Genomic DNA, 27142 nt, shown 5'->3' with positions numbered 1-27142 from the left:
AAGGAGAGATCCTCAAGCCCCCTCCTGAACGCTGACCACACACACTCCACCCTGGGGCTCCATTCCTGTCCGCCTGCTTCTCTCTTACACCAGCTCACTCCTGCCTCACTTCTCACATTAACCACCGTCCTTTTTTCTGTTTTTCCTTCCAATCTCTCTCATTTCTCCCTTGCACTCCCATTTTAGAGGTTGCAGGTGCAATTGCCAGATTGATTGTCTCAGTATCATCCTGGGACAGCAGACTGTCCACACATGCCGGCAAGGCAACACAGAGTCAGCTGACTACCTTGCACCAACACAGAAACTACCAATTTTCTCAGACAATCATTTGCAACTGCTCCACTCCCCAAAGTGAGCACATCCCAATAGTTATTTATTTAAAATCAGCGCAGTGCCACGGACCACTCATCACACACCCCCTTCTCCCAACCCAGTGCTAATAGCCTGTCCATATCCGTGGTGAGGCCCTACACTAAAACAGCAACAACCTTCATAAAACAAAACCCAAGCCCCCTTCTGTAAAAACAGAACATTAAAAGAATAAGAACATTTAAATTGTCAATTAAAACAAATAATAAATAAATGTCATTTAAAAAAGTTCAATTCTTAAAACTTCCTCCTCTGGGTTGAGTCCTGTGGGTCTTTTAAATGTCAGGCACCTATCCTGTTTGTAGTTTCTTCGTCCAGTCCTCAGTACTCACCACCTTAGTCCCATCGCCGCCACCAATATGTGAAACGCCATGTAGTGGCAAGGTTGGAGCCAGACTACACAATGGCCACCTTGTAGTTTTGGGACTGATCAGACTTGAGAGAAATCAGATATGGAGACAGACACAAAAAGGCGGTATTTTCAAAAACAAAAGTGAGTTTTATTTACAGGTCCAGAAAATAATGTCCCAATCAAAAATAGTGAATGATATTTACAGTGAATTTGCCAGTTCCAAAATAAAAAATAAAGACGACAACAATTTACATACACAAAACTGTAGTCTTCCTAAAGAAAGAAAGAAAATCAGGAAGAAAACTACACACAACAAAGTCCATATAACCCAAAAATATTTATAAGAAAAAACATTATATTATATATATATATATATATATATATATATACACACACACACACACACACACACACACACACATATATATATATATATATATATATATATACACATATACATATGCAGTATATATATACACACACACACACCCCCCGAAGAAGAGTAAATAACTATACCAACGACACTATCCACACCACTTATACTTGGCGAATAAATCTTACAGCCAATCCTGCAACATGTCATTCGTTTCACCTATAGCAGCTGACACCGTTGCCTTCTGCACAGGTGCAAGGCATGTATTTAATAAGCTAGCAGCCTCATGTGCACTCGAGCACGAGCGTGACTGCACCCAGACACTCTACCTTCGGACAAGCTGATACATTGGGGAATAAAGCTTACCACGGCAGCATTGGACTCGATGCAAAAATCAACTGTGTGTGAGTAACCCAATCAAATTAAAAGAAGGCAAACATAATGTACATTATACAAGAGATCAACTTAAGAGTCACCTGTTAAAATAACAAAAATATGTTTGAGAAAATTAAGTACTGAAAAAAACACATGCAAAATTAAGATTATTTACAACAAAGAAAGCCTGCTACTCAAACACACACATAATCACTTCCTTCTGTGGGAAGACTACTTAATTGAAGAGCAGTAAAATAAAACAGTATTGTCATCATGTATCTTGGGGAGCCGATACTAGGATGCCAGTTAACAAATCTTGCTTCAGCACCAGTAAATATGTCAACATGTACATAGTATAAGAACTTTCTGACAGTGCATTAAAAAGGTCTATACCAACCTTGAGAGAATTGTTCATTAAAATCTGTCTCATATCTGTGCCCAGAGCAAGATCAAGTGGGGTCTGATCTGTCAAAAAGATTAGACACATTTAAATCTGGTTATTTCAAATATTACAAAAAAGAAACAAAAAATTACACAACTTTTTTTTCTTTGCACTGTATATTTAGCTTAAGCAAACATCAATGCTGTAATAAGTTATATAATTTGAGGGATGGCTGGGACACCCACAAACTGTAAGGATAGGCAGAGACAGTATCTCCCCTGGTCACTAGATGGCAGCCTCCCTGGGGTATGACATTATCACAGATTCTATTGTGGAATCTTGGGAGATGGAGTTCATCAACTCAGTCCTTTGGGTTCCGTGGGTACCACCAAGGGGTGCCGAGGGGTTTGGTGAACCTCACTTTGTCAGGCTCCAGCCTCACCTGGAAGTGCTTCCGAGCCCCAGCTTTGAGATGCCAGAACTGCTTCTGGGTGTTACATACAAGAAGCTGCCTGCCTGAACTCTGGGAGCCAGAGTCAGGATAAGGAGGAAAAAGCTTGCTTTGATCGCAGTGGGAAAAGAAGAGAGCAATACGGAAGGAAGGTGCTTATTACTGAGAAATATAGTTGTAGAGAATTGTGGTTGTGTTGTGAAAAGTTTCACACAAAAATAGAAAATCCTTTATTTATTGGCAACTTGTGTCTGAGCCTGTGTGTCAGGAGTTTGGAGAGCTGCAGAGCTCCCTGGGGACCACAATACCAATGTGTAATGTTAGAAATTTATTAAAAAGTATTTTCAAAAAGAATACTGTGAAGATACAAAGTAACTGGTCTACTTGCTACTACTTAACTAATGCTGCAATTATCGGACCCTGTCACATTTTTGGGATGTTTACACATTATTCAATTAGTTTCAAATGATGGTGTTGTAGTATTTAATAGTAATGTTTGGGTCTGAAAGTGGAGAAAGAAAAAAAAAAGTAAAAAATGTGTGTCTTATATTTACTTTGTGTGAAAAATTCACAGGTGGAAAAGTTACTGGCACCCTCCCTCTCCCACTTAATTTACCCCTAATACAGTGGGTACGGAAAGTATTCAGACCCCCTTCAATTTTTCACTCTTTGTCATATTGCAGCCATTTGCTAAAATCATGTAAATTAATTTTTTCCCTCATTAATGTACACACAGCACCCCATATTGACAGACAAAAAAAAGAATTTTTGAAATTGTTGCAGATTTATTAAAAAAGAAAAACTGAAATATCACATGGTCCTAAGTATTCAGACCCTTTGCTCAGTATTTAGTAGAAGCACCCTTTTGAGCTAATACAGCCATGAGTCTTCTTGGGAAAGATGCAACAAGTTTTTCACACCTGAATTTGGGGATCCTCAGCCATTCCTCCTTGCAGATCCTCTCCAGTTCTGTCAGGTTGGATGGTAAACGTTGGTGGACAGCCATTTTTAGGTCTCTCCAGAGATGCTCAATTGGGTTTAGGTCAGGGCTCTGGCTGGGCCATTCAACAACAGTCACAGAGTTGTTGTGAAGCCACTCCTTCGTTATTTTAGCTGTGTGCTTAGGGTCATTGTCTTGTTGGAAGGTTAAACCTTCGGCCCAGTCTGAGGTCCGTAGCACTCTGGAGAAGGTTTTTGTCCAGGATATCCCTGCACTTGGCCGCATTCATCTTTCCCTCGATTGCAACCAGTCGTCCTGTCCCTGCAGCTGAAAAATACCCCCACAGCATGATGCTGCCACCGCCATGCTTCACTGTGGGGACTGTATTGGACAAGTGATGAGCAGTGCCTGGTTGTCTCCACACATACCGCTTAGAATTAAGGCCAAAAAGTTCTATCTTGGTCTCATCAGACCAGAGAATCTTATTTCTCACCATCTCAGAGTCCTTCAGGTGTCTTTTAGCATACTCCATGCGGGCTGTCATGTGTCTTGCACTGAGGTATGTGTGGAGACAACCAGGCACTGCTCATCACTTGTCCAATACAGTCCCCACAATCCCCACAGGGATATCCTGGACAAAACCCTTCTCCAGAGTGCTAAGGACCTCAGACTGGGCCGAAGGTTTACCTTCCAACAAGACAATGACCCTAAGCACACAGCTAAAATAACGAAGGAGTGGCTTCACAACAACTCTGTGACTGTTCTTGAATGGCCCAGTCAGAGCCCTGACTTAAACCCAATTGAGCATCTCTGGAGAGACCTAAAAATGGCTGTCCACCAACGTTTACTATCCAACCTGACAGAACTGGAGAGGATCTGCAAGGAGGAATGGCAGAGGATCCCCAAATCCAGGTGTGAAAAACTTGTTGCATCTTTCCCAAGAAGACTCATGGCTGTATTAGCTCAAAAGGGTGCTTCTACTAAATACTGAGCAAAGGGTCTGAATACTTAGGACCATGTGATATTTCAGTTTTTCTTTTTTAATAAATCTGCAACAATTTCAAAAATTCTTTTTTTTGTCTGTCAATATGGGGTGCTGTGTGTACATTAATGAGGGAAAAAATTAATTTACATGATTTTAGCAAATTGCTGCAATATGACAAGGAGTGAAAAATTGAAACAATTTTGGACGGCGTTTTCCCTTGCCCGGACGCGGGTCACCGGGGCCCCACTCTGGAGCCAGGCCTGGAGGTGGGGCTCGATGGCGAGCGCCTGGTGGCCGGGCCTGCACCCATGGGGCTCGGCCGGACACAGCCCGAAGAGGCAACGTGGGTCCCCCTTCCCATGGGCTCACCACCTATGGGAGGGGCCAAGGAGGTCGGGTGCAGTGTGAGTTGGGTGGTGGCCGAAGGCGGGGACCTTGGCGGTCCGATCCTCGGCTACAGAAACTGGCTCTTGGGACGTGGAATGTCACCTCTCTGAAGGGGAAGGAGCCTGAGCTAGTGCGCGAAGTTGAGAGGTTCCGGCTAGATATAGTCGGACTCACCTCGACGCACAGCTTGGACTCTGGAACCAATCTCCTTGAGAGGGGCTGGACTCTCTACCACTCTGGAGTTGCCCCCAGTGAGAGGCACCGAGCAGGTGTGGGTATACTTATTGCCCCCCAACTTGGAGCCTGTACATTGGGGTTTACCCCGGTGGACGAGAGGGTAGCCTCCCTTCGCCTTCGGGTGGGGGGACGGGTCCTAACTGTTGTTTGTGCGTATGCACCGAACAGCAGTTCGGAGTACCCACCCTTTTTGGAGTCCCTGGAGGGGGTGCTAGAGGGCATACCTTCTGGGGACTCCCTCGTTCTGCTGGGAGACTTCAATGCTCACGTGGGCAATGACAGTGAGACCTGGAAGGGCGTGATTGGGAGGAATGGCCCCCCTGATCTGAACCCGAGCGGTGTTTTGTTATTGGACTTCTGTGCTCGTCACGGATTGTCCATAACGAACACCATGTTCAAGCATAGGGGTGTTCATATGTGCACTTGGCACCAGGACACCCTAGGCCTCAGTTCGATGATCGACTTTGTGGTCGTGTCGTCGGATTTGCGGCCACATGTCTTGGACACTCGGGTGAAGAGAGGGGCGGAGCTGTCAACTGATCACCACCTGGTGGTGAGTTGGCTTCGATGGTGGGGGAGGATGCCGGTCAGGCGTGGTAGGCCCAAACGTGTTGTGAGGGTCTGCTGGGAACGTCTGGCAGAGCCCCCTGTCAGAAGTAGCTTCAACTCCCACCTCCGGCAGAACTTCGACCACATCCCGAGGGAGGTGGGGGACATTGAGTCCGAATGGGCCATGTTCCGTGCCTCTATTGTTGAGGCAGCTGACCGGAGCTGTGGCCGTAAGGTGGTCGGTGCCTGTCGTGGCGGCAATCCCTGAACCCACTGGTGGACACCGGCGGTGAAGGATGCCGTCAAGCTGAAGGAGGAGTCCTACAGGACCCTTTTGTCCTGTGGGACCCCGGAGGCAGCTGATAGGTACCGGCAGGCCAAGCGGAATGCGGCTTTGGTGGTTGCTGAGGCAAAAACTCGGGCGTGGGAGGAGTTTGGGGAGGCCATGGAGAATGACTTTCGGACGGCTTCGAGGAGATTCTGGTCCACCATCCGGCGTCTCAGGAAGGGGAAGCAGTGCAGTGTCAACACTGTATATGGTGGGGATGGTGCGCTGCTGACCTCGACTCGGGACGTTGTGGGTCGGTGGGGGGAATACTTCGAAGACCTCCTCAATCCCATTAACATGCCTTCCAATGAGGAAGCAGAGCCTGGGGACTCAGAGGTGGGCTCCCCCATCTCTGGGACTGAGGTCACCGAGGTGGTCAAAAAACTCCTTGGTGGCAGGGCCCCGGGGGTGGATGAGATACGCCCGGAGTTCCTCAAGGCTCTGGATGTTGTAGGACTGTCTTGGCTGACACACCTCTGCAACATCGTATGGACATCAGGGACAGTGCCTCTGGATTGGCAGACCGGGGTGGTGGTCCCCCTCTTTAAGAAGGGGGATCGGAGGGTGTGTTCCAACTACAGAGAGATCACACTCCTCAGCCTCCCTGGAAAAGTCTATTCAGGGGTCCTGGAGAGGAGGGTCCGTCGGATAGTCGAGCCTCGGATTCAGGAGGAACAGTGTGGTTTTCGTCCTGGTCGCAGAACAGTGGACCAGCTCTATACCCTTAGCAGGGTCCTGGAGGGTGCATGGGAGTTTGCCCAACCAGTCTACATGTGTTTTGTGGACTTAGAAAAGGCATTCGACCGTGTCCCTCGGGGAACCCTGTGGGGGGTACTCCGAGAGTATGGGGTACCGGCCCCCCTGATAAGGGCTGTTCAGTCCCTGTACGATCGGTGCCAGAGCTTGGTCCGCATTGCCGGCAGTAAGTCGAACCCGTTTCCAGTGAGAGTTGGACTCCGCCAGGGCTGCCCTTTGTCACCGATTCTGTTCATAACTTTTATGGACAGAATTTCTAGGCGCAGCCAGGGTGTTGAGGGGGTCCGGTTTGGTGGGCTCAGGATTGGGTCACTGCTTTTTGCAGATGATGTTGTCCTGTTTGCTTCATCAGGCCGTGATCTTCAGCTCTCTCTGGATCGGTTCGCAGCCGAGTGTGAAGCGGCTGGGATGAGAATCAGCACCTCCAAATCCGAGACCATGGTCCTCAGCCGGAAAAGGGTGGAGTGCCCTCTCAGGGTTGGTAGCGAGATCCTGCCCCAAGTGGAGGAGTTCAAGTATCTCGGGGTCTTGTTCACGAGTGAGGGAAGAATGGAGCATGAGATCGACAGGCGGATCGGTGCGGCATCCACAGTAATGCGGGCATTGCATCGGTCTGTCGTGGTGAAAAAGGAGCTGAGCCGCAAGGCGAAGCTCTCAATTTACCAGTTGATCTATGTTCCTACCCTCACCTATGGTCATGAGCTATGGGTAGTGACCGAAAGAACGAGATCGCGAATACAAGCGGCTGAAATGAGTTTCCTCCGCAGGGTGTCTGGGCTTTCCCTTAAAGATAGGGTGAGAAGCTCAGTCATCCGGGAGGGGCTCAGAGTAGAGCCGCTGCTCCTCCGCATCGAGAGGAGTCAGATGAGGTGGCTCGGGCATCTGATCAGGATGCCTCCTGGACGCCTCCCTGGTGAGGTGTTCCGGGCACGTCCAACCGGGAGGAGGCCCCGGGGAAGACCCAGGACACGCTGGAGGGACTATGTCTCTCGATTGGCCTGGGAACGCCTTGGGATTCTCCCGGAAGAGCTAGAAGAAGTGGCCGGGGAGAGGGAAGTCTGGGCATCTCTGCTCAAGCTGCTGCCCCCGCGACCCGACCTCGGATAAGCGGGAGACAATGGATGGATGGATGGATGAAAAATTGAAGGGGGTCTGAATACTTTCCGTACCCACTGTATGTCCTTTTGCTTTGAATTATCATCTGTTTGAATACTCAATTTACTACTCATTATTGACTTAGGTCATCCCTTATCAACACAAAACTAACAAGTATTGGCTGATAAAATCACAGGAAATATGTCTGCATACAAGAATTAGAAAAATAATCAAGAGAAATTAAAATCAATTACCATCAAAAGAAATTCCTGAATCCCCCTCATAAAGATGCTTATACAGTGCATCCAGAAAGTATTCACAACGCATCACTTTTTCCACATTTTGTTACATTACAGCCTTATTCCAAAATGGATTCATTTTTTTCCTCAGAATTCTACACACAGCACCCCATAATGACAACGTGAAAAAAGTTTGAGGTTATTGCAAATTTATTAAAAATAAAAAAAACTGAGAAATCACATGTACATAAGTATTCACAGCCTTTGCTCAATACTTTGTCGAGCACCTTTGGCAGCAATTACAGCCTCAAGTCTTTTTGACTATGATGCCACAAGCTTGGCACACCTATCCTTGGCCAGTTTTGCCCATTCCTCTTTGCAGAACCTCTCAACCTCCATCAGGTTGGATGGGAAACATCGGTGCACAGCCATTTTAAGATCTCTCCAGAGATGTTCAATCGGATTCAAGTCTGGGCTCTGGCTGGGCCACTCAAGGACATTCACAGAGTTGTCTTGAAGTCGCTCCTTTGATATCTTGGCTGTGTGCTTAGGGTCGTTGTCCTGTTGAAAGATGAACCGTCGCCCCAGTCTGAAGTCAAGAGCGCTCTGGAGCAGGTTTTCATCCAGGATGTCTCTGTACATTGCTGCAGTCATCTTTCCCTTTATCCTGACTAGTCTCCCAGTCCCTGCCACTGAAAAACATCCCCACAGCATGATGCTGCCACCACCATGCTTCACTGTAGGGATGGTATTGGCCTTGTGATGAGCAGTGCCTGGTTTCCTCCAAACGTAACGCCTGGCATTCACACCAAAGAGTTCAATCTTTGTCTCATCAGACCAGAGAATTTTCTCTCTCATGGTCTGAGAGTCCTTTGGGTGCCTTTTGGCAAACTCCAGGTGGGCTGCCATGTGCCTTTTACTAAGGAGTGGCTTCCATCTGGCCACTCTAACATACAGGCCTGATTGGTGAATTGCTGCAGAGATGGTTGTCCTTCTGGAAGGTTCTCCTCTCTCCACAGAGGACCTCTGGAGCTCTGACAGAGTGACCATCGGGTTCTTGGTCACCTCCCTGACTAAGGCCCTTCTCCTCCGATCGCTCAGTTTAGATGGCCGGCCAGCTCTAGGAAGAGTCCTGGTGGTTTCGAACTTCTTCCACTTACGGATGATGGAGGCCACTGTGCTCATTGGGACCTTCAAAGCAGCAGAAATTTTTCTGTAACCTTCCCCAGATTTGTGCCTCGAGACAATCCTGTCTCAGAGGTCTACAGACAATTCCTTTGACTTCATGCTTGGTTTGTGCTCCGACATGAACGGTCAACTGTGGGACCTTATATAGACAGGTGTGTGCCTTTCCAAATCATGTCCAATCAACTGAATTTACCACAGGTGGACTCCAATTAAGCTGCAGAAACATCTCAAGGATGATCAGGGGAAACAGGATGCACCTGAGCTCAATTTTGAGCTTCATGGCAAAGACTGTGAATACTTACGTACATGTGCTTTCTCAATTTTTTTATTTTTAATAAATTTGCAAAAATCTCAAGTAAACTTTTTTCACGTTGTCATTATGGGGTGTTGTGTGTAGAATTATGAGGAAAAAAAGGAATTTAATCCATTTTGGAATAAGGCTGTAACATAACAAAATGTGGAAAAAGTGATGCGCTGTGAATACTTTCCGGATGCACTGTACCTATCAGTCTGGAAGGGGCTACCGTACAGTATTAGCCCTGGTGCTAGTACAAACTTTGGCCAGAGCTGTATTTTGTCGAAATGAAGAATGTTTCAAACAGTTGTTGATCTTCCTAGGAGCAGTACCATAGCATTCATCGTTTACATTCTGGTGTGTGTTCAGACCATAGTATGTGTATCTATTTATTTAACGAGTTTCTGTAAAGCCCCCAAGCCTTCCACTGGGGACAAAAACTTCTATCTATATTTTCAAAGATACTTCGTAAAAAGGGTAAATACTATTGTTAACTAATATTAGGCTTGTAATGGCCAAAATACAATTGGGTAATCCTCAAGAATTTTTCTAACAATGTTACTCAGGCGGCGGCACAGTGGCGCAGTGGGTAGCGCTGCTGCCTCGCAGTTGGGAGATCTGGGGACCTGGGTTCGATTCCCAGGTCCTCCCTGCGTGGAGTTTGCATGTTCTCCCCGTGTCTGCGTGGGTTTCCTCCGGGCGCTCCGGTTTCCTCCCACATTCCAAAGACATGCAGGTTAGGTGGATTGGCAATTCTAAATTGGCCCTAGTGTGTGCTTGGTGTGTGTCCTGCGGTGGGTTGGCACCCTGCCCAGGATTGTTTCCTGCCTTGTGCCCTGTGTTGGCTGGGATTGGCTCCAGCAGACCCCCGTGACCCTGTGTTCGGATTCAGCGGGTTGGAAAATGGATGGATGGATGGATGGATGTTACTTAGGCATATGGAAACTTTTAGGCAATCATGGTTAGATGTTAATACATTACACAGAAAGAATCTTAAAATAAAAACAGCTGAATCAAAGTAAATTTAGAATTTAGGAATGACGTAATCAAACTTCATTGTGACGTTATGTAATCACCTGAAACATGCAGCTCATAGCCAAAAACCCATTAATGCAAATTAGGTTATGTGGGATATACTTTCTTTATATCAATAGGACAGACTGATCAACTATAACAAATGTACAGTATGTTTGTAGCTGCTGTTTTCGCTAGGTAAAGTTTTTAATTATAAAGCAAAATGCTTTAACATGTGGCATGTTAATAAACTGTGGTATCAGTCTTATATACAGCACAAAAAATGAAATGCACGGCCTGGGTGGGATTTTATTATGAAATTGTGATTTTTTTCGCACTGCTTGACATTATTTTTCCCTGCTACATTTTCTGGCCCAGCACCTAAGGCACATTGAATGATGGAATTTCTCATTTACCTTACTGTACTGTGAACTTGATTCAACCTTTCAGGTTTTAATTGAATGAACTTGGCTATTTGATAGGTTTAGTATTTGTGTCTTGGGTTTGAAAAAGCATATTCTTTTTCCATGTGTAAAATTAACTACAACAGCTCCTGTATACATTACTTTGAATAAAGACGGTCTTACTATACTCAGCCCTGAACAAGTTATTTGCTTGTAAAGACTCAGTTTCAGAAGTGGGGCATAGCAACATGTTAAGAGTCCCTCTCATCTGGGCAGCATCTGAGCGATGGTTGTAATAGGAAAGACGCTCCTTTTTCGAGTTTAAAAAAAAACAAAAAAAAAAAAAACCCTTTTCCCACAACACACTGGTGGCTTGGGAGTCACCTGTTCATCTGTCTTTGTGTGCAAGTCTAATGCCTGTGGATGCTTTGTACCTCATCAAGGAGGATAAAATTATGAAAAGGCAGAAAGGGCAATCGGCTAGTATACCATGGGATAGATTGATTAAAAACTAAACAACATCAAAAGCAATGTATAACAGCAAAGAAGTCCAAAGAAAAGAAAAGCTTTTAGTTTATAAAGTAAAGATCTCATTGGAGTCAGTGTAACCAACTCAAAATTCTGTGTGTGTCAAGAAAGTGTGTTGGTTCAGAGACGAACACCTGCCACCTACATGTGACGACTTGCAGGGTGCCACAGGCCCAGGGAATGTTCATGGGCAGGTAGAACCTGCAGGGAATCATACTGTGCTAGGGATCAGGGGAGGTTTTGGTATGGGTCGCTCTGAAGGAAGTGGTTACTCACGGAATGAAAAGGACTTGAAAGAAGTTCAAGAATTAAGGGCAGCAGAATTTGCTGTAAATAGAAGCGACTGACATAGGATAAGTATGACTTTGAAATGTGAAAGTATACACTGAAAAACAAACGTACAGTATAAGATACTTTATTTGCAATATGAGAGACTGAGAAAGGCTTGGGGAAAAAAATATTAGAGGTAGAAACTGAGACATAAACCAGAAAGATTCAACTATGTCAGTTACACTGATTTGTTTGTTCTAGAGAACGTGTAATATTTGAAAAGGAATATTGCACAGTGAAGGCGGCTCTAGAACTCCTGTGCAGCCATGCACAAATACATGCTTTGACTCTCACTAGACAGATTGGAAAAAATGAAAAGCACTGAACCTTAATAAGTATTTTGCAACAATTGTGACTTGAAACATAATTTAAGTGGATTTGATGATAGTGACCTTATTAAAAAAAACCTTTTAATTCAGAAGGTTTATACTGTGAAATCTGTTGTGGGATCTAGAAAAGCCTAGGGCTAGTTATGTACCTCCACATCTGCCTCATCTTTGCTTTCAAACATACATACAGCAATTGGTTGATTTCTGCAAACCTTATCTACAGCATACATACAACACTGATAGGAGCCTTTGCCAGTACTGTACATAGAGAAGCGGAACTTTTCAGGCATACCAATATGTCACTAATGCTGAAAACAGTTTCAGAAAAATAAACAAAAAGCCTTACATAATATCAGCAATGAACAGAAGACATTACTTAAACATTATGTTAAGATTCCCAACTAAAGAAAGCATAATAGAATTAACTGCTATAGCCACATGTGATGGCAACTGAGGGGACACTAGAAACAATACTCTCATAACACACAGGATGGAATATAAAATTGAATGGGAAAAAAAATAGAAGACAAGCATTTTTTCAACCCTATGTTATGTAGTTAACAGCAAAAAATATTTTGATAATCTTTATTTGGAAGTTTACCATTTTTTATATTTCAGGTAGCAAAAAATATTTACCATGGTGGCATTAAGTATAGTAAACACATTACACAAAAAGAAGATAAAGCAACAACAAATGTACTGTTAACATGTCCATCAACTAGAATGATGAAATCTGGCACACTTAAAGTGACTACCTGATTTTCCATAATGAGTTAACGCTAAATAATGAATTAATTGAAATGCTTTTAAAAACATTAAGCTACACAACCTGTAAACATATGTTTCATTCACATGTACAATTTTGCAAGTACTACCCTTTTCTTATAATTTGATAGGGATATACTATGAGGTAGAAGGTTTCAAAGATGTAACCCTGTTCGTTCTTTAATACCCTATTATCAGGGATCATCCAACAGATTTACCCTGGGGCCAAATTGTCCGAGAGGAAATATTATTTGGGCTGTGCAACCTTGTCGCCTACCCCAAAACCAATTAAACACACTTTAACGGACACACGGTTTCATTCACTTTTGGACTCTCATCTAATCACCCACTCATTTACATTACATACACTCTTGTCAATTCAAATCTGTCAAATTTATACTTATGCAAAGTAAGGAATCATCAAGCATTTGCTGTACTGAATTCAATATAATGTTATTACAGGTATACTGCAAATAAGCAAGCTTATTCATTTTATATTATTTTTGTACTTATCACACAAGTTTTACTGATTAGTCCTGAAGGTAACATTCAAAATTCACATTGAAAGTTAGCTATCAAAACAAGCCAGACAGAAAAAATAACTCTCTCAAAATGTCTAAAATTCAAGGGGAAACAAGAACTGAAATTTTAGAGTCAAACATATCCCAGTTTCCAAAAATCATCATATACATTGTTGTATTTGACCAAGAGCAGCTCATAGAGCATATTTTTTAAGCTCTAAATATAAACTCTTGTCCAGTACCATGTATGGATATAATAGAAGTGTCACAAAGAACACAGTGTTACTTGATCTTAAAGGTCTTATGCTAGTTGTGAGATGTCTGGTAATAGATGAAAGAATACACGACAGCCCTAGTGACATGCAGGGTCTATTAGGCATGTGGAGGTAGCAAACAGATATTTTAATTGGTGCTTCCTCTAGGTAAAATGTACTACCTAAAAAGAAAAGATAGTACCACTGTTGTGCAAAAAAAAAAAAAAAAACCCAAAAAAAACAACGATGTAAGAAATATGAGATTTGAAAATATTCAGTACGTAGTATTATCTTTTAGAACAATCAGTTGAAGTATGTCAGTTAATTATATTGCTTTTGCTCTTTGTTCAATTATCTGTGTCTGTGGCACTATGCTATTGTTCCATGTGATGCACTGCGGCTGTTTTTTGGATGTTTCTGTACTACTGACACTACCAACAAATATTTTTCAGTATAGTTTAAGAGATAATGACAATAAATTGAATTTAGCTAATCAACAGATTTTAGTCTAAATCTGTAATACTCTTACAGAAATTTACAAAAAATAAACTAGCAAATGAAAGAAAAAAAATGTCTATTATCATCATCTAAGGCAAATAATTTATAACCAGTCCATATTTTTTTCTGTACTCTGTATCTGTTTAAGGTTGTAGGGAGCAAGAACCAAATTTGGTATCAAATGGCACTAGGCCAGAATAGGGAGATAATAGTATTTGAGGAATTCTTTCATTACTTGGAACAATATACAGTAAGGGGAAAAACTACGTTTATATTGAACACTATTTCAGACTAATTCAGAAAAAAGGTAAAGAATCCACAGGAGGAAATCTTTAATTCTAAGGGAATTTTGACTAAAACATTACGACAACACATCTGTTTAAATACCATATCATGGCAGAGTGAGGTCATACTATGCCTTTAAATAAAAAAAAAACAAAAAAAACTCCACACGGTTAAAAACAAAGTGATCGAGGTCCATAAAGTTAAGCATTAAAGTCACATACCATAAGCACTACCATAACTCCACCTATCTAAAATAAAATGATACTAGCATACTCTTTGTAAACACTACTGCAGTCTTTATATTATAAAAGTAGACACCTTCAAGCAAAACATTTTTGCATACATTTGTCAACAAAATTTCAAGAAAAAGTAGTTACAGCTTAGACTTTTTTATGGAATATATGTTTAAATCCACTGAATGAAAAGTAAATGAGACAGTAGTACCGTTGAGATGGAACAATCCCCTTTCAGTTCTTCAACCAGCATCACACCTTCAAAGGTGTTTGGGTAGGGAAATCAAAAACAGGAAATTGTATAAATAAAGCAAAGAAACCATCATCATTACCAAGTAAACTGTGCAAAAAGTAAGCCTTTTCTCCTACAACATAGAACACTGCTTTATAAAAACGGATTTACCATTGTTTTCAAATTCAACTGTGGAGATTTATTATTGAGCTTTTAAGGGACTACATGGTTCATTAATTAAATAGAAGAGGTCAACTGACCACCCCAATTCACAAGCAGAGTAAAATGAATATAAAAATGCATAAGCAAAACAACTCACTATACTATAAAAAAATAACTTGTAACAGATACCCCAAATATCAGAACAGATAAAAGCTTTTTAAATTAGATGATGTTAACAATCGGTATATCATTCTACCATATTAGAAAGAATGGCATTTTACATATTGAACATCAAAATAGACTGCAGTTTTTTCCAACTTTTTCTAATTAATACTTACTCTTCTTATTTTTGATGGTTATGTCAGCTCCACTTTTCAGAAGCTTTAGAGCACACTGTCTGTTTCCACGATATGCAGCACAGTGCAAAGGTGTGTTGCCTTGGAGATCTGTACAGTTAATATTTGGAGGTTTTGTTCTATTTAACTGCAAAACATGAAAAACAATACAAAAATGTGCTCCAAACAAATTTGAAATTTCAGAAGAGAGGCAGTTTTGCTGTGGTGTAAATAGAGTGAGAGGCCAGTAGAAACTCATTTAGCCTTGCTTTTATTTAAAGGTGAGAGACAAACTGCTCAAAATGCAATTCATTATGTAAAATATTTCTTTCACGCTGCTTCTGTTTCAGTTAGCTTTAGTTCATCAATTTTGTAATGGTCAACTAAAATACTCACAAGCAGATTCGACACAAATTACTACATGAAATAGTTAATCAACTAATCCATAGCATTTGCTTAAAATCAGATATGCATTAATATTAACAGGTAAGTAGAATGAAATCATAGCAATTTTTTTAAATAAAAAAAAAAAAGTGTTAAAATCCTAAACTGCAGTCAGGTATCACATATTCATAGACAAATATACATTGTGATTCAAACTGCCTGCCTAAATGGGAGAGGGCAGCTTAAAGCATTTCACTAATTAAGACCATAATTGCTTTGTAATCGTGATCCTAACCACACTGTATAATGTAAATGTATAGGTGGTGCTGCTAGAAACATGACCTCACTGACCTGGTAGTGGGGAATCTTACAATGCACTGAAGAGAAGATCAATAACCACTGAATAATAAGCATGAAGGAGGCAGGGGGTATAAAGCAGGTTAAAAAATAGGACACATGGTCTTCAAATAAATAATGCAATTGCAAAGAATTTTGGCTGCTTAACATGAGAAAAAGACATTTTGATACAATTATTTAAATATCTGTTAAAGCACAAAAAGGCCCACAGTGAAGCACTAAATATTGTGTTCAGAAATTACGAAAGTCCTCCAAAAGATGTTGCTGTGCAAAATCCTTACAAGTAGTACATCAGAATCATATACCTGAAGGCAAGAACATGACAGGTATGACTTTGAACCATACAAATATAATCATGCTATAAGAAAAAAATATACAAAGATTTGTAAAGATTATTATAGTATACATACCACTTACTAAATGATGAGTCAACAAGACAAATATATCATTTCATAAATGACAAGAAGTAGCATGCACTAATCTCAATTCATTAAAGAAACTAGGCATATTACTGTAATGAATGGTTATATGAAAAGCCTGAAACTGTAAGATGACTACTGTATTAAAGAAACCAACAACAAGAGTGGAGTTTAACCTGAGAAAACAATTCTTGGGAGAAGGGACTGACAATGCACCAAAGTACAACAAAACACCTATTAGGTAATGTCAGGGGTTTATTTCAGCACAATTATGTTTAATGTAGAAACAGAATCAATTTTGGTCTCTTTTTTTAAACATACTGTCAAACTCCATTGATTTATTAATATTCATTAAAAAGGAAAAGTCTACCTAATACCACAGAATGTAATGTAAGAATAAATTTCCCAGAAGAAGGTTTCACTCATGCATTATGCATGAATTAATTTCTTTTAATTGTATGTAAATAAAGTGCAACAGATTGCCTCTTTACATTACTTAAAAGCATATTATGAATTGTATTTATGAAAAAGGAGCATGTTGGCTTAATCAGAAGTCAATCAGGTATACAACCTGTTAAACTGTAAAGGCTCCCACATACTTCAACAGTCATAAAGTGATTATGCTATTAAATCTCAGCAGTACACACCCATTCAACAAACATACACAAGAATTGATTGCTGGAAGCATGGGACATGCTTTAGGGTATTCCCAAAAAATGCTACAGATGGAAAGAAAAAAAATGATTATTGTATAAACTTTTTCAGATCTGCTTGTTAACAGTAAAAATGCTAAAGTATGAACCTTATGAATATGCTTGTTCTGCTGAAGCCAGAAAAGCATATGTACCTGAATTTGACAAGCCCAATGGGCAAAAAAAAGAAAATTTACAAAGAATTATCTAACTGATGTGAAAAGTTCTGCCATAAAGGCAGTGCCTAAGTCTTCAGAAAAATCAGAAAGAACTCACAACATAACTGCTGCTTTTACTTGGTTACAACTACTTTAGGATCAATGGGCGTGATTGACACAATTAAGAGCAGTTGCCCACAACTGCCAGTATGTGAAAAACTGCAGCAGTCATGTCACAGCAGTATCTGACAGACAGAGATGAGGCAGGAATGCAACCAGCAAATGCACACAAACACAATATAAATTAACTGGCTGTGAAATTTGACACAACTACAACAGTAAAGTATATGGTTGTCCTTTCATATTTAAACAACTTCCACATAGCTTGCACATGCACACTGCTCCATCAAATCATCCCTATTTGTCATATTCAGCACATGTGTAGCCAATATCTACACAAAAAAAATGGAGTACGGACAAACTTCAGAACAAGAGGAGCGATCCTCCAATTGACTTCCTTTTGCCAGCATGCAGAAATATGGATTAAGTTTTGCAGCCAAGCAGAACAATCATTCTGATTTTTCGTGAAAACAAATACATTTTTGTTCTAGATGGAAAACTGCTGTAGATTAAATACTGCTATCATTTGTCTATTTAAAGTCTCAAAATAAGGATATCAGGCACTGCAATCCAGCAAGGCATTTAAATTACCCAATAATTAATAATATTAATTTAAATTGTAACTAGGGTTAATTGAACATTAGTTAATCATTAAAATCATTAGTAAAAACTGAATGATCTACAGGAGTGTAAAGCCAAGAGTAAAAATCATTTATGAAAGAACTTTAGGAGATTTTTGTTGTGAAAATGAGGGTTTTGATGTACTGTATGCAAATTTACAATATACACTATTAATACAGACTACACTCACAAAAATGTATTATTAAAACACTTACCAGTTCTGTGACACTGGCTGTTCCTCCCTCCCTGGCAGCTGCTAAAAGGAACTCTTCAAGCTTCCTCTCTTCTGTTATTTCTGCAGCTTTAATAGCAAATTATACATATAATAATGTCTATCAGAAAGTTTTGGAGGTTCATATTTCCCATATGCCAGTAGCACCGCAGACTTAAGAGAAACACCATAGTCAGTACAGAAAAGTTTACTTTAAGTAATGCAGTTACACAACTGTGAGCATAACTTTCAGGCAAATGACTTTGAGACAATAACTCTGTTTTTATGTATGTGTCCTCTATTTTTAGCAGTAAAAATATATATTTTATTGTTTGCATATAGTCATTAACAGTTTTTGTCAAAACAAAAACAGAAACTTTCAAGAAACTAACAAGAATGTTACATACTGTTTTTTATGGCCCTTTAGACTGTCTTAACTATTTACTGTCATTAAACCAGTTAATGTATACTTATTTTTTGCTTATACTTTCTTACACTTTTTTCTTCATTACTTTGCTATTTCCTTTATTATAACTATTACTGCATTTTTATTACCATATTTTTTTTTTACTTCTTTACCTACAAATATTCTTCCCATTTCTGCAGTCTGATATTAATTAATATAAAGTTTAATTTTAGTATTTATGAATACACAAGTGTTTTGAAATATTTATAATAATTAGTAGCAATAAATCCATAACGCTGAACAGCTGACACTTCTCAATTTTGATATTGTTAGGACTCCTTTCTTGGTTGGAAAATGTAACTATAATATGTTACTGATATTTCACAAACTTCTTAGTTTAATGTTGTGAGCAGTAATATGTATATGTTTTGAGCATGCCTTGCTTTGTGACATGTTTGAGGGCAGAGATTCTAAAGTGTTTGATCCTGCCTTTTTTTAGGAAGGCAAGATAGAGTGGGTAGAAAAAGCAGAGAGAAAGAGTGTGGGGTGATCTGTAAAAAAAATTAAGATAACAAAAAGTACTCAAATACATTTTTTCAAATAAAAGCACAATTAGGGGAAAACTCGATGAGTAGTTTGTTAGATTTGGGGAATGTCCTATTCTTGAAAAGATGAGGAATAGGAAATTATTGTATTTATGATGATTTCCCTGTGTTTGCTGTGGGAAGAACTCAAAAGTACTTAAATCTAATAAACTTTTGCAAATTATGAACATTATTTTTCCCCATTTAATGCATTAGCCTGTGAATCAGTAATAGTTCTTCTTTTTTGAAATTTCTAAAATTATATAACCCAGTGCGATTTTTTTATGCCATCATTTAATTTTATATCATACACATGCACAGAAAAACTTGCTTACATTGTCTGAAATGATAATTGAAAGAAACTTACACTATATTCTGGCAAAATTATAAGCATTCGACTTCACTAGTACACTGCAGAATACCCAAAGCCTGGCTGAAGGAACAGTTAACCAAAGACTTTGATACTCATTATCCAAATGACTGCAAGTTCCTTGAGATTTATACTCTCAAAACTAGAATATTGACTAATTTCCTCAAAAACATACAAGTAAGAATTCAATTATATGATGCACACAACAACTTTGAACTTAAAATTTGAATTTAAAAATATTCAGGGACATACTGTATGTTTACTGTTGGTGTAAATACAGTTGACGCAGAAAGTGTTCAGATCCCTTTCCTTTCTGCACATTTTATTGTTTTGCAGATTTAATTTTAAATGACAAAATTGCTGCCCATCAATCTACACTCAATAACCCATAAGTGAAAACATGTTTTCAGAAAGGTTTGCAAATCTCTCTATTATAAAAAAAAAATCCTGGAGAGAAACAGTAGGGCGTCGAGACGTGATCTTCACGTTAAGATCACGGAAGACAGATCCAGGGTCTCAGCACATATAAAGCGTATAAGGACAATACGTTATAAATAAAATGTCGACTAAGCGAACAAGAAAGCAGCGCAGAGAAGAGAGACTCAAAAGCGTTGGAGAGAAAAAAGAGCAAAAAAAAAAAAAAATAATCTAGGTGCACATTCAGAAAATAAGGAAAGTAATTATCTGCCCAGAACAAATGGAATTGAAACAAAGCACATCCAATCGGGCTCAGAATTAAAAGACAGAATAAAAGACAAAGTAGAACTTCATAAACATGTTCACAAATGTTGGCATTATACACATGCAGGGCAGATTATGAAAGCAGTGGAATTTGAAAGGCTCAAAAAAAAAAAACAAACAAACAAAAAAAAAAAACGTATATGTGCGATACAAATGTGGAAAATCTTAAAGAATATGAAAGTTGGAAAATTAGAAAGTATAAAAAAAAAAAGAAAGTTAAGATCGCAGTAGTGCAAACAAACGGAAATTATTACTCAAAAAAGGGAAAATAATCACCACGGACCAGGTGTCATTGAAAAAAATAAAAATTATTAACTGCTGATGATGTAGATCGCTTTGTCTATGCTGAAATTCCAAACAGAGAAACCTATCCTGAATTATGATACAAAGACATTAAACACATGTCTCACTGACCTCATTTAAAAGATTCAGCATATTGGAACTCGAAAGATTCCAAATATTGTTTTTACATAAATTCTGAAATAAAAGCGAAACTAATTAAATAGTAACAATTCAAAGAAAAAAAAAAATCTTAAAAATGTGTATCCGGAAAACCAAACACGGGGGTTGGCGAGCGAAGCGAGCAGGGGGCGAAGCCCCCTAGTTTATTAAAAAATCAAAAATGAATATTTCTCATTTACATAAATATTCAGACTTTGCTGTGGCACACAAAACTGTGGTCATCTTATTTGCCTGGTTATCCTTGAGATGCATCTAGAACTTGACTGGAGTCCACTTGTTGCAAACTGAATTGATTTGGAGTAATTTGGAAAGACATACACCCATGTATACAGTATATAAAGTCCCACAATTCACACTGCATGTCAGGACAATAATAAAAAAAAAAAAACAAGTTCAAGGAACTCTATGGAGAACTTCATGATAAAGCTATGGTGTAGAGGCATAGATCAAGGCAAAGGTATAAAACAACAATCATTGTTAAAAGGAATAATTGTGAAAAGGCTGGATCTGCCAGGATTCTTCCCATAGTTGACTGTCTGGCGAAACTGAGCGACCGGACAAGAAGGGCCTTAACTAACGAGGTGACCAAGAATCCAACGGTCACACCAACAAAGCTCTGAAGTCCTCGGTTCAGATTGGAGAACCTGTCTGAAGGATACCAATCTCAGCAGTAGTCCGTCAATCAGGTGTTTATGGCACAGTGGCTAGATAGCAGCCACTCGAGTAAAAGGCATATGACAGTTTAAAAGACTCTGACAGCATGAGAAAATAGATTCTCTAGTCTGATGAGACAAAAAATTGAACTCTTTGGGCAGAACTCCAAGCACTATATCTGGCAAAGACAGACACTGCTCATCATCTGCCTAACTAATACTACCACTACAGTGAGGAAAGGTTGTGACAGCATTAGATTATGGGGTGCTTCTCAGTGGCAGGGACATGAAGCCTGGTCAAGATTGAGGAAAGGATGACAACAGTGAAATAAAGGGAGGTCTTTCAAGAAAACCTGTTCCAGAATGCATACAACCTCAGTCTGGGGTGACTGTTCACCTTTCATCATGGCAATGACCAAAAGCATATTATCAAGACAATGCTGAAGTGGCTTTTATATGAATGAGATATTTCAGGTTTTGATTTAACAATCCTTTTTGAAAACATATATTCACTTGTCATTATGGGTTATTAAATGCAGATTAATGGTCAAAAATTATACATTTATCCATTTAAAATTAAATCTACAAAACAATGAAATATGCAGAAAGTGAGGAGATCTGAATACTTTCTGAACACACTGTTTATATACTAAAATAGATGTTATGAAACCTTCCAGATTTTTGAAAACCTCCCTATGAATAACAAACATTATTTTCAGTAGTTGAGTTTAGTAGTGACGCATAAGTAACCACAACAGCATTTTTTTCTTTGCGCAGAACTCCAGTACATTTGTAGTTTAAGTACTTTATCAATAATTATCTATATCACAATCAGTTCAAACTTTGTATAGGAATAGCACCTGCTGGGATATAGTATGTGCAGAGAAATAATTATTCTAACAAGCATTTTTGCACTAGTGGCATGTGAAGAACCAGCATGTAGTTTGAATTTGGGACATCATGAGTAATTACCCCTAGATTATACATGGGAGACTACACACCACGTGTGCCTATGGAATTTCCATGCCACTAAGACAAATGTTCTCTAGAATTTGTAGAATATTTTTTGTATTGAATTTATAGGTTAACTAAAAAAAAAAAAAAAAAAAAAAAAAAAAAAAAGTAAATATTCTGAACTTTGTTTCTTAAAAATAATCTTGCAAAATCAAACGTCTGGAATTATAAAATGTATAATACAAGTGTAGAAAGATGGATGGGTGGTAATGCTAAACACACATTCCCCTACTCATTGTTCATCACTACTTTGAACAATTATGGCATGTAATTTCTATGGCAAATCCAGGAAACAAATGAAGACCTTCCACCCCATTGAAGCTTTCCCATTCCTGATTATCAACAGCATGTGCTGATCTTGAAATTGAAAAGAATAATAATTACATCTTAAAATTGAAGAATTCTGAAATATTAATGAGATGTTGAGTTATTACTTTTTTGACATTCATATCTCAGTTTGCTAAAAAGTGGTAGTGTGTATGTGTGGGTGTGTTTATGTTAGGTATTCCAAAGCTGACTTTATTTTAAAGAAGATTCATGAGTAGGGCATGGCTGGAGATTAGTACTGGTGTAGAAGTCCAGGTTTTCAAATGCTCAATGGTCAACCCTCCCAAACGTCAGCCAGCGTATAGGTGAATAAATGGGTGACAAAATACTTGATTTGCATTTGCCATGGTTTATTAACTAATACATTAAAGTGTGTTAAGGTTTATGAGGAGGATGGCAATGGAAGAAAAACAGCAGGGTACTGTTAACTTTCACATGTAAATGATAAACATTATCATTGCTATAAGGTGATGACTTTCTTTTCCTTAGAATGCTGAAACCCATGCAGTAGACTTGGGTAGTAGTAGAGTTACCAATAAGCACAAAAGAAAGTTGGACTTTATACATCATCTTTCTGTAAGACCCTGGGATTTAATACAATAGTTAATCTGAATGTCTAAAGAGTATGTTTGTGACTGGAAAAAGAAACTAAAATTTGCTATGTGAAATTACAATGTAGATATGTGAGGATAACCAATTTAAGCCAGGATGATACAAAGCTATTATTTATATAATTAGACTCTCCTCTATAAAATAAAAAAGCAATAGAAAATTATCCTAAAATAAATGTATGCACAATCTTTACTCTGAATTAAACAAAATGCAAAATGTGTAGTAACTGAACAAACAAGCCTTCAAAATTAATTACAAACCTTCTAACATGCTGCATATGTCTTTGTCTCTTGTCACTTCTTTGGGTGTTTGAGCAGTTCCATTAATAACACATGCACAGGCATTGTACTGAAGCAGCAACATCACAAGCTCCTATAAAAAGCAAAGCAAGTTGCAGTTTTGGCATAGTATCAAATATAAAAACGGACCTGTAAAATTAAGTTATTATTTTACATACCTACAAACATATACCGCAATACAATCCTGAAGGTCTGCAAGGATAAGATACTGTATTTTCTGATTCAGCAATTACTAAAGTAGCTTCTCTCAGCGACTTTTGTAAAAGATGCACAAACAAAAACATTTAGCAATTTTTAATTGTATGCATAGTCTAAAACACATGCAGAGCCCTAAACTAGATCTTTCAGTTTGAGGTTTTAACATTCAGAACCTAAATATTAGTCCTATAAAATATCAACCCATTATAGCATATGGATTACTTTTAACTGTTTCAACTATTGCCTGGAAATGCAAAACACAACTGTAATGCAGCACATTAACAATAGTATAGTTCTTGTACCTCTATTTTGTACATTAACAAATAGACAAATATAGTTAATATTTTATATGAAGTGGCCCAACTAAAATAAATGCCTTTTAGAAGAAACTCATCATGATGTAAAAAACATAAGGATACAGTATACATCAGCAGTAAAAGTTTCCAAAGCTGTATACTTCAAAGTAATACACTGTACAATACATACAAAAATAGAAGTTAATCTTAGTTGTAACTGCATATTACTGCAAACAAAAATGCCTAACAGATATGTCCTTATAAGTGTCTTGTTTTGTCCATTTGCAAGACAAAACTCTTTTTACTTCCATGTAAATGTAAGTTTTGTGATTGCATTCAAAATTCGTTATGGAGTCAAGTTTCAATTCTGACTCTATGATGCTCAAAACGTCAAACTGATACATTTGCAGTCTGTTCTATTTAGTCATAGAACCAAGCTCACTGATTTGCATAATATTTGCACAAGTAGCTTTTGAGGTACATCATTTATTTAAATAAACATGTACATAAACATGGAAGCACACGCGAGAATACACACACACACAATCACACACTGAAAGAAATGCACAAGTGAAGATAAGTGGCAACTTGTTTACCATTATCAGAGCACATTCTGGATGATAAACAGAACAAAATGAACACACACACACATCCATCTAGATCTGTAGGGGTCTATGTGCAAAGAGACCCCTGTACCAACTGGTAATTTATGCAGCTTGTTTACTTCAATTAATCCATGTGTTTTAGTTTCAAACTAAACATTATTTATGTAGTTCATTTAGTTTCCTGCTCATTTAACTCTACAATAACTTGTGCACATCATAAATGAAAGTTAATATACTTGACTGTTTATTACTGTAATGTAAAATCAATTATAAAATCTTCCATTGAGTGATTTCCTGCAGTATCGCTAAAGTGAAATTTAAATGGGAGTACTGTATGAACCATTCCATACTGATCATTTTACTTTTATTGAAGGTTAGAGGAGACCTTCTTATCATGTAAGAAAAATTGCATTAATCTTTTGCTGCCTTTATTTAAAGCTTTTTGAGAAATGCTTTAATCATAGTATACTTGATTTTTGGTGACTTGTGCTCTTCACATGTGCTAGTAAAGTGGGAATGAATCTGCTTATCCTCTTGTGCTTATTTCATAAGAATTTATTGCATAAAAACGATGTTGAGGAGTATATAGATGCCCTCTGCATGATGTTCAAATTAATTACTCCAAGGTCAAAAATGATGGCAAAAAATGCAAGGGTACATCTGTCTCTCTCTGGCTTTCCACATGCATCTCGAAGATATGCATGTTAAGCCAACTAGTGAGATGTGGGTAAGTCCACGAGTGTGGAATGGACAGGTGTTCCATATGGTGGTTGATTTCTGCCTTGCAATACCAGGCGAGACTCTAATCTAATTTGGATGGATGGATAAATATTTTTGTACACATACAAAGTGACTAGTGATACTGTATTTGTTCAGAAAGATTCCACCATGAAGAACCATGAAATTATCCTGTCAAAACTATATAACAGCAGCATCAGGAAACCAGTAAGTCAACAACCTGTCCCATCCAAAGCCCCTCCAAAAAACAAAATATAACTTTTCCTCAACTTGTACAACTGAAACAGCTGTAAATAGAGTAGTTTTTGCTCCCCAGTTGATAAATTAAGAACATCCCATTTTTTTTTCCTTAGGTGAAATTCACCTTCATAATCTTTCAGTATGAGGCAGAAATCTGTTGACCATATACCATTGTTCTTGTTTGAAACTAAATGCTCTGCGGAGTTTCACCGAGTAACTTTTTTACCGAGTAACTTTAAGGATATAGAACTTTTTATATGTCCCCAGAGGAAAATATGGCTTTTTACAGAAGATAAACAAACAAACACATGCCAGAATGACTAAAAAGTAAGAAATAAAAAAAAAAATGCACTCTAGTACTTTAGTTTTGCTACATCCACACACACTAAGGCTATTAAAGTTTTGTCTTTTTATATTATATATATTTTGTCTTTTTATATTTATTATTATTATTATCTAAATATATAATTCACTAAGTCCATGGCAAGCAAGACGCACACAAGACAGAGCCCCGCCCACCAACAATTCACTAAGCAGCGGACCATGGCATGTACGACAGAGCCCCGCCCGCCAACTCTAACACTCCTCCCACGTCCATTACCTTCACATTGTTTTCCTTTTATTTCTGATCCCGTTCAACAACTATATGGCGACATCGACTTCTCAACTGTGACTCTGGTACAACTCAGTACGCGAGCTATATTAAGCGTCACCAACGAAGACTCGCTACACCTTAATGAACAAGTACTGAAACATATCCCTACCAACGAAGTAACTTTCACCAGCGTTGCCTCCATCCTCACAGATGATCCCGCAGATCAAGTTTCATTCCTCGAAGAATTTCTTAACAGTCTTACTCCCACTGGCATGCCTCTGCATAAACTCAAAATTAAAATGGGTTCAGTCGTCATGCTTCTCAGAAACTTCATGCCAGCAAGAAGTCTCTGTGATGGCACTAGACTGACTGTTACCAGCATTCACCGCAATGTACTGGAGTGTAAAACTATCGCAGCTCCTACCTCACAAATTGTCCTTATTCCCCGGATATCCTTGACCCCATCAGATTCAAATTTGCCTTTTACTTTTACACGCAGACAATTTCCTGTTAGATTGGCCTTTGCAATGACAATTAATAAGGCACAGGGACTAACTTTCAAAACGATATGCCTGTATCTGCCAAAACCAGTTTTCAGTCACGGACAATTGTATGTTGCTCTCTCCAGAGTTCCATCTTTTCATTCACTCACAGTTGTATCCTCAAATCCACCCCATTTGGACAACTGTGTCGTTCAGGAAGTGTTCACCCATCAATGAATAATTATGCGGCGTATGCTACACCGCAGGTTGGCTAGTTGTTATTATTTCTGATCTTACTTGGAAATTCATTGTGTATTTTTAGTTTTAATTTACTTTTTATTTCACAAAGACATTTCTATTTTATTTT

At 38.9% G+C, this 27142-nt stretch overlaps 1 protein-coding gene across 5 annotated transcripts in view; it reads right to left on the bottom strand.

Annotated features, from left to right (window-relative positions):
- osbpl1a (oxysterol binding protein-like 1A) overlaps positions 1-27142 on the bottom strand; it is a 226803-nt gene that overhangs the window by 169368 nt on the left and 30293 nt on the right. For all 5 annotated transcript variants that reach the window (XM_028803652.2, XM_028803651.2, XM_051928916.1 and 2 more), the window contains 4 exons: positions 23583-23694; positions 18158-18243; positions 15195-15339; positions 1867-1934 (listed from right to left, as the gene is read on the bottom strand). In XM_028803652.2, the coding sequence (XP_028659485.1) occupies positions 1867-1934; positions 15195-15339; positions 18158-18243; positions 23583-23694 (411 nt within the window). The remainder of the gene's footprint in view (positions 1-1866; positions 1935-15194; positions 15340-18157; positions 18244-23582; positions 23695-27142) is intronic.

Source organism: Erpetoichthys calabaricus, chromosome 6, assembly GCF_900747795.2.
Source record: "Erpetoichthys calabaricus chromosome 6, fErpCal1.3, whole genome shotgun sequence".
Taxonomy (NCBI): Eukaryota; Metazoa; Chordata; class Cladistia; order Polypteriformes; family Polypteridae; genus Erpetoichthys; species Erpetoichthys calabaricus.
Note: the sequence above shows the minus strand (reverse complement) of the source record. Positions and strands in the feature narration are given on the sequence as shown.